Source organism: Salmo salar, chromosome ssa18 (assembly GCF_905237065.1).
Source record: "Salmo salar chromosome ssa18, Ssal_v3.1, whole genome shotgun sequence".
Taxonomy (NCBI): Eukaryota; Metazoa; Chordata; class Actinopteri; order Salmoniformes; family Salmonidae; genus Salmo; species Salmo salar.
This window is the reverse complement of record NC_059459.1, coordinates 54,618,084-54,627,112: the sequence shown is the minus strand read 5'-3', so window position 1 is coordinate 54,627,112 and position 9,029 is coordinate 54,618,084. Positions and strand designations below refer to the sequence as shown.

At 46.3% G+C, this 9,029-nt stretch overlaps 1 protein-coding gene across 7 annotated transcripts in view; it reads right to left on the bottom strand.

Moving 5' to 3' along the window:
* Positions 1-5,988, bottom strand: part of LOC106577493 (VPS10 domain-containing receptor SorCS2) — a 349,001-nt gene extending 343,013 nt beyond the window's left edge. For 4 of the 7 annotated variants that reach the window (XM_014155527.2, XM_014155529.2, XM_014155532.2 and 1 more), the window contains exon 1: positions 5,562-5,987. In XM_014155527.2, coding sequence (XP_014011002.1) covers positions 5,562-5,930 — 369 coding nt within the window. In that variant the 5' untranslated portion in view covers positions 5,931-5,987. Of the gene's footprint in view, positions 1-5,561 lie in introns of all 7 variants that reach the window. The other 3 variants (XM_045701279.1, XM_014155533.2, XM_014155530.2) reach the window with 2 other exon arrangements.
* Positions 5,989-9,029: the final 3,041 nt, after the last annotated feature.

Genomic DNA, 9,029 nt, shown 5'->3' with positions numbered 1-9,029 from the left:
TCTCTCTCTATCCTTTTCACTCCCCCTCATGTCTATCTCCTTCACAGAGTAGAGGCCCTGGATACTACAGAACACTTGCTAAATGCTGAGCTTAACGCGATCGAAAGATGAGTGCAGAAATAGAGCGGACCCGACTTCTCAGAGCCCTGGAGCTAGTCAACAAAGCCCAGAAGAAAGGGGAGAGAGAAAGAGAGAGAGAGAGAGTGACAGAGTGCATAGGGAAGCACAAAGAAGGCTCTTTCAACAGTGGAAGCAAACTCTCTGTTCGGAATGCTGGTATCAAGTTATGGGGCTTGGTGCCCGACCGTTCCCAGAATGTCTTCCGGAACTGACAACAAGGGGTTCTGGAATTAATTACCGTTCTTGGGGACATGTACGGGAATGTTCCTCTGGCTCCGGTCAGACTGTGTGCGGTCCAAACACGACCATGCCCTCATTACACCACATGTCAACCCGGACTCCCTGCTGAACAGAGTCTTGTTGGTTCAACCAAGCGTCTGAACCCTGTCTCGTTAACTTAATGACAAGGAAAATGTGTGTGCGTGCGTGTGCGTGTGTGTGCATGCGTGTGTTTGTGCATGTGTGTGTGTGTGCATGCGTGTGTTTGTGCGTGTGTGTGTGCATGCGTGTGTTTGTGCGTGTGTGCGTGTGTGTGTGTGTGCGTGTGTGCGCGTGCATGTCTTGAGCGTCATTATGAAGAAAAGTTCATGTCTACATTACCATTATGACAATGTGCATGACCCTTCAGTACACTGGCAATATTTGTCTAGATGTGTAATAAATATGTAATAATAGGGGGTAAAGGGCAATGCGGCTTTGTGTACACACAATTAAAAGGTCAAATTCTAATTGGGCAGTCCCATAGAGTCTGACCTCCAGATACCACCAGGCATGATGCATCTTGGGATACATTTATTGACATTGACAATCGTCTGTATCCTTTGTCTGGCCACAGCCACCTCTGAAGGCCCTATAGACTGTATCAAACCAGACTGGCTGGGCTATGCATTATGTACATAGCTAATGCCACTTCCTGAAAGAGGCTGATACTCACCACTCAGAGCGGTGTTAAAGAACTTGAGAGGCAGGGAAGATGTACCGAATCCTATGGGTGTGGGTGTGTGTGTGTGCTAAGATGGGCAAAAATTACAAAATACAATTACAAAATGCAGATACAAAATCAATGTATCAAAATAAACAACAAAATACTTGTATTTTGTAATGTATTTAATTAAAAAACATATTTTGTATATTAAAAAACAAAATGTAATTAGTAGCCGGCCCTAACAGCAACAACATTCTCATTAACGGTTAAAAAAATTTTTTACTTGCTATGACGGTGATATGTTGTTGTTTAACTACCTTAGTTGACCAAGTCACTCTGGATGAGCATGTCTGCTAAATGACCAAAATGTTTATGTATATGTAAAAATGAACACAACAAAATTAACTGCAAAGCACACTGTATATTGTTTTGGGGCGGAGCTCATTAGAATAATACTCAGCATGCTGTGTATTTGTTCATTTTCACATTTACATTTATATTTAGTTCATTTATTAGACACTTTTATCACACTATAGTGCTATCATTGTGCTATCAGACTTCTGCAGGGTGAAAGGGGGGGACACAAAATGTGAACCGCTTAATTTTGTTTTATAGAAAAGTATTTTGTATTTGGAAAATACTAATTATAGTATTTGGATAATACAAAATATACTGCTCAAAAAAATAAAGGGAACACTTAAACAACACATCCTAGATCTGAATGAAATAAATAATCGTATTAAATACTTTTTTCTTTACATAGTTGAATGTGCTGACAACAAAATCACACAAAAATAATCAATGGAAATCCAATTTATCAACCCATGGAGGTCTGGATTTGGAGTCACACTCAAAATTAAAGTGGAAAACCACACTACAGGCTGATCCAACTTTGATGTAATGTCATTAAAACAAGTAAAAATGAGGCTCAGTAGTGTGTGTGGCCTCCACGTGCCTGTATGACCTCCCTGCAACGCCTGGGCATGCTCCTGATGAGGTGGCGGATGGTCTCCTGAGGGATCTCCTCCCAGACCTGGACTAAAGCATCCGCCAACTCCTGGACAGTCTGTGGTGCAACGTGGCGTTGGTGGATGGAGCGAGACATGATGTCCCAGATGTGCTCAATTGGATTCAGGTCTGGGGAACGAGCGAGCCAGTCCATAGCATCAATGCCTTCCTCTTGCAGGAACTGCTGACACACTCCAGCCACATGAGGTCTAGCATTGTCTTGCATTAGGAGGAACCCAGGGCCAACCGCACCAGCATATGGTCTCACAAGGGGTCTGAGGATCTCATCTCGGTACCTAATGGCAGTCAGGCTACCTCTGGCGAGCACATGGAGGGCTGTGCGGCCCCCCAAAGAAATGCCACTCCACACCATGACTGACCCACCGCCAAACCGGTCATGCTGGAGGATGTTGCAGGCAGCAGAACATTCTCCACGGCGTCTCCAGACTCTGTCACATCTGTCACGTGCTCAGTGTGAACCTGCTTTCATCTGTGAAGAGCACAGGGCGCCAGTGGCGAATTTGCCAATCTTGGTGTTCTCTGGCAAATGCCAAACGTCCTGCACGGTGTTGGGCTGTAAGCACAACCCCCACCTGTGGACATCGGGCCCTCATACCACCCTCATGGAGTCTGTTTCTGACCGTTTGAGCAGACACATGCACATTTGTGGCCTGCTGGAGGTCATTTTGCAGGGCTCTGGCAGTGCTTCTCCTGCTCCTCCTTGCACAAAGGCGGAGGTAGCGGTCCTACTGCTGGGTTGTTGCCCTCCTACGGCCTCCTCCACGTCTCCTGTGGTACTGGCCTGGCTCCTGGTAGCGCCTCCATGCTCTGGACACTACGCTGACAGACACAGCAAACCTTCTTGCCACCGCTCGCATTTATGTGCCATCCTGGATGAGCTGCACTACCTGAGCCACTTGTGTGGGTTGTAGACTCCGACTCATGCTACCACTAGAGTGAAAGCACCGCCAGCATTCAAAAGTGACCAAAACATCAGCCAGGAAGCATAGGAACTGAGAAGTGGTCTGTGGTCCCCACCTGCAGAACCACTCCTTTATTGGGGGTGTCTTGCTAATTGCCTATAATTTCCACCTGTTGTCTATTCCATTTGCACAACAGCATGTGAAATGTATTGTCAATCAGTGTTGCTTCCTAAGTGGACAGTTTGATTTCACAGAAGTGTGATTGACTTGGAGTTACATTGTGTTGTTTAAGTGTTCCCTTTATTTTTTTGAGCAGTGTACATTGGAGTGTAGTTCTGCCCAGTGTAACTCAAATGACAAAATACTCAGAAGTAATTCAAATACGAATCTCAAATACTTCCCATCCCATGTGTGTGTGTGTGTGTGTGTGTGTGTGTGTGTGTGTGTGTGTGTGTGTGTGTGTGTGTGTGTGTGTGTGTGTGTGTGTGTGTGTGTGTGTGTGTATGTGTGTTGTGTGTGTATGCGTGAATAAAATGCACATGTACCAGCAGCATCTCTAGCAACCAATTCAAAGAAGACAGCGCTCTCTCAACCTCCCCTCTCCCTTTCTTTCTCTGTCTTGCTCTACATTTCCATTTTGTTCAACCTCCTGAATCCGCCCTTTTCCATTTCTCTCTGTTCAAGTGATGTTCCACCATCAGTGAAAGCCGCCCACCACTCTCTTTCTCTCTAAACAGGACATCCTCCTCCCACCACCTCCCTATTAAACACAGGCATCATCGATCTCCAACAGCGACAACGTATGCACACAGAGAGAGAGAGAGAGAGAGAGAGAGAGAGAGAGAGAGAGAGAGAGAGAGATGATTTTCTCCTCTGAGTGGCACTTGATCAATCAAGGCTTCTCAGAGAAATAACAGCACGCATCTTGTCATTGTCATAAGTGAGTGAGTCGAGCACAGCACATGTGATTGTAATATGGGCACAGAGAAGACAAAGCAGAGGGCATAAGTGCTTTCATCAAGCCATATAATAATCACTTTAAAGACATAGAGACAGGTAGAGTGGGTTTTTAAATGGGTTACTACACTAACAAAGAACACCCACCTTGGACTCTTCTATCTTATCTTGGCTCAGAGCAAAAAACACATCTTCTGCCCATGATTGCTCCATCATTTCCCCTTTCATAGAAAGCAAAGATTCAGAAGTGGCTGTATTCTTCAGGGATTCCAAATCATGATGCCCCAATAGCCATTTATACACACAAATTCTGAGGTTTCCTCAAATCAATCCATACAAATTTCTCAAATAGGGTGGGGGGGGGGTGAAATTCATTTTTTATACCTATCAATCTGTGCTGGGGGCCTAAATGTCAGACCTGGTGATATTGAATGGCAGCATTTGTCTTCTTTTATTAGCCTGCGTTATATAAGGGGAGGCCTCCTTACAGTCGACCTTTCAAAGTAGGACATTGCCAAGTTAATTTAGGATAACTCAAACATGTCCTCCTAGGCTGTCAGTGTACGTTTGACTGACTGACAGATTCACACTTGGCTCAGTACTGAATCAGTGCATATTGAAGTAGAGAAGTTCTTCGGGAATAAAAATCGCCCTTTTTAAGCCAAAATTGTGTGTTCTAGCCTACACACTCAGTTTTTTTTATAGATATCAATCAAATTCAATGCCAAGTCAAAATGTGATTTCAATGTTATAGGCCTAGCATGTTGCTGTTTGTGGCTTTAAATAACTGCTACCGAACCTAGTTGACGTCTATTTCAAGGCATGTTAGAGAGCAGTCTTGATTGTGTTTGCAGGAGTGGGCAATTTCTGTCTTAGCTGATGACAATAGCATCGTATTGAAGTGATGTCTCCGGTAGACACTGCGAGGTCCCGGGCAGCTGACAATAGGCTACCCAGTCACAAAGCCCTCCTCTTATGTTGTTTACATTGGCCTGCTCTGACTTGACCTCGGCCTTGCGAAGCTCAAAATATACAGTTACAGATGTCAATTAATTACATGTCAATTAAACTAGGTTATTAACCTCTAATTATGCGCCATTCATTGTTGGAACAAATGCCGTAAATACACTGAAACATTCGAGGTTGATAGGCTACTAATACATATTATTTACACACTTTCGTATCATATATGACAATGTCAGTCAACAACACTAACCTAGTGGCACCGAATGGGACAGAAAAACCAGCCTCCAGTGTGCGCGCCGTTCAAACAGGCTGTCATGATAATGTGCAGCTAAACAAAAGACAGGCGCATTTCTCCGCACCTAATCATGCCCTCTCTCTCACCAGTCGGAGCATGACACACAATAGGAAAATAAGCTGTTGTAAACATATACCATATGCCTATCCTTTTAGATGCGCACTCGAATAATTATTTTTTCTACATAGATTCAATGCCATGCGCAATGCCATGACGGAAAATAATTTACGCATGTATAGCTACTGCAATGACAATAACTTGTGTCAATCGGCATGGGGTGTCTTGGTGACTGGTGGGTTGTGTAGGCTACAAGCAGGGAACCCGACATATCGCGACTGAGTGGAACCGGGACGGGACCGGTACTTACGCTGCTGTTCTCCCCAGTCCAGTGCACCATCGCCTGGTTGTGAGTAGCATCCCCTTTGAGCACGAACGAGCTGCTGAGCAGGGACACTTTCTCTTGGGATAGTGCTCTCCTGAAGCGCGGGGATTCCACGTCCCCATCATTATCACCCAAGCCCGGTCCGAACACTCCGTCAACCCCGTCTATGCCTACAGCGCCGCGGCTGTCAAGCATACGATCCCCGTCGCTCCGGTGTAAAACGCCGCTGTCACATAGCACGGGTCTCATCAATGACATCCAGGCGATAACCACCGCCAAGCACAGGTGCGCTGAAACGATTCCTTTCGGACGCAGAGATACCATGCTTCGCGCCATTAGGCCTATAGCGCTCATACCGCGGATACTGACAGAGACTGCGATGTGAGTGGAAGATAGATAGCTATACTGTCAGCGGAGAGAGAGGGAGGGAGGGAGGCTGGGAGAGAGGGAGTGGAACTGGAGCGAGGGCAGACACTGGTAACAACGTGGTCGTCTATGTGTGCCAACTAGAGGACGCGCGCCGTGTACATAGCATGGGCGCCATCTGGTGACGCATCTCGTACTGCAAAACCATTGCTGTTTCTACGAGACTAAATTATTTGACTTGATCACTTCCCACTAGATGATATAGGCCTACTATCCTCAAAGATGGTGGATAAATGAAGATAGTTCACTCAGGCCGTTGACCATTAAAATATTGAAGTTCCAGTCTGCTTAATGGGTGGCTATCCCATTGGTGTGATAGCAGTTGGGTCTGGTCCTCTTTCCCAACTGCGATATAACTTAAACATTACGATGACAAGCGTGTAGAATGAAACGGTTAGTGCCACAACCAAGAGCGTCGTTGGGGCCGTGTTCGGTTTTTCACACGATCCTGTTGGCCTAGCTGTCCAATTCCCAGGTGCTGAAATCGATGCCACTTGTATCATAAGCAGAATCGACTAATAGCCCACATTTAATGTTAAACGTAAGCTAGGCCTATACATTTCGCAGAATAGTTTTTATGAATGAAAATAAATAACACCATAATCTACAAACTAACCATTTTCGTCATGTAACGTTAATTCATTTCAAGATTTGAACCCCCGGCGTCTTCTTACCTCCACAGTGCTTTAACACACAGCATCACAATATATCGGTCTCAATTTCCTTTTATACAGTAACTGACCCTACTCTACTGCACACATATGGTTTGTTTAATCCGAGTATCCCGGGAAAGCCCGTATTTTGGAAGGATACCCCCTTCATTGTGAGTCTGCAACGGGCTCCGTGAGAAAATGCACATCATATAGTCTACACCAACAGACTGAGCTGCCTGCGCAGGTTATGTTGGAGAGCAACAATCCATTGAATAGCAGCCATGCCGTATTATTGTTGTTTTGCTAACCTCTGACAATGGCTTGGTGTTTATAGTGTTCCAGGGGTTTCCAATTTGTCAGTCTGGACTCAAAGACTAAATGTAATATAGTAAACATAAATCCGGGACACTCAAATTAGTATGATACTGTAGGCCTACATATGTTATATTTTGTATGGTTACTTACGGCAAAACTAAAGTAGGTTGGTTTGGTGGGCATATAACATGAACGTCTAGCATCCCAAAGATTGCAAGTTTGAATCTCACCAAGGAGAACTTCAGCATTTTAGCTAATTATCAACTTTTCAACTACGTACTACTTTTAGGCTATTTTGCAACTACTTGGCATGTTAGCTAACACTTCCCCTAACCCTAACCTTAACCATTTTAGCTAACCCTTCTCCTAAAGTTAAATCAAATCAAATGTATTGGTCACATACACATATTTAGCAGATGTTATTGCGGGTGATTCGAAATGCTTGGGTTCTTAGCTCCAACAGTGCAGTAGTATCTAACCCTTTAACCTATCTAACCCAACTCCTAAGCACCTAAACTTAAGCTTAACCCTAACCCTAACCCCTAACCCCTTTTCAGATAATGGCGCCGGAGGGGAAGGCTGTCGTTTTACGGGCTCCTAACCAACTGTGCTATTTTGTTTGTTTTTTTCGCATTGTTTGTAACTTAGTTTGTACATAATGCTGCTGCCGTCTCTTATGACCGAAAAGAGCTTCTGGACATCAGAACAGTGATGACTCACCTCGAACTGGACAAAGATTTTTTCTTTAATGAGTCCGACGCGAAGGATATACTGCTTCCCAGAGACCAGGCCCAAATCCCCGTCATTCGCGTGAAGAAAAGATGGAGATACAGAGGGAGAAGGTTGCGGTGCCTTGTGAGGATTCAGAAGTACTACCATCGGTTCTATTGGCCAAAGTGCAATCACTGGAAAACAAACTCGATGATCTATGATCGAGACTATGCTACCAACGGGACATTAAAAACAGTAATACTGTAACGCTCGTCGTAAGAAGGAGAAGTGGACCAAGGCGCAGCGTGGTAAGTGTTCATGATGATTTATTTCACAACACACTCAAACAAAATAACGAACGGTGAAAAAATTAAAGCGCACAGTTCTGTCAGGCTCAGAATGCTAAACAGAAAACAACCTCCCACAAACACAGGTGGATAACAGGCTGCCTAAGTATGATTCCCAATCAGAGACAACGATAGACAGCTGCCTCTGATTGGGAACCACACTCGGCCCAAAAACAAAGAAACAAAAAACATAGACTTCCCCACCCGAGTCACACCCTGACCTAACCAAACATAGAGAATATTAAGGATCTCTACGGTCAGGGCATGACAGACCCCCCCAAAGGTGCTGACTCTGGCCGCAAACCTGAACCTATAGGTGAGGGTCCGGGTGGGTATCTCCTCTTGGTGGAGGCTCTGGTGCGGGACGCAGATCCCCCTCCGCTTGGGGCTCCCCCCACTTTCGTGGAACCGGACCGTAGATCGTCGCCGGAGGCTCTGAACTGGGACCCCCCGCTGGAGGCTCTGATCTGCACACCGTCGCTGAAGGCTCTGGACTGCCGACCGTCGCTGGAGGTTCCGGACTGGGGACCGTCGCTGGAGGCTCCGGACTGGGGACCTTCGCTGGAGGCTCCGGACTGGGAACCGTCGCTGGAGGCTCCGGACTGGGGACCTTCGCTGGAGGCTCCGGACTGGGGACCGTCGCTGCAGGCTCCGGACAGGGGACCGTCGCTGCAGGCTTCGTGCCATGGATCATCACTACAGGCTCCGGGCTATGGATCATCACTGGAGGCTTCGTGCCATGGATTATCACTGGAGGCTCCGGGCCATGGGTTATCACTGGAGGCTTCGTGCCATGGATCATCACTGGAGGCTTCGGAACATGGATCATCACTGGAGGCTTCGTACATGGAGCCGGAACAGGTCTCACCGGACTGGGGAGACGCACTGGAGACCGGGTGCGTGGAGCTGGCACAGGATATACTGGGCCGTGGAGGCGCACTGGAGGTCTGGAGCATAGGGCTGGCACAACCTGTCCTGGCTGGATGCTCACTTTAGCCCGG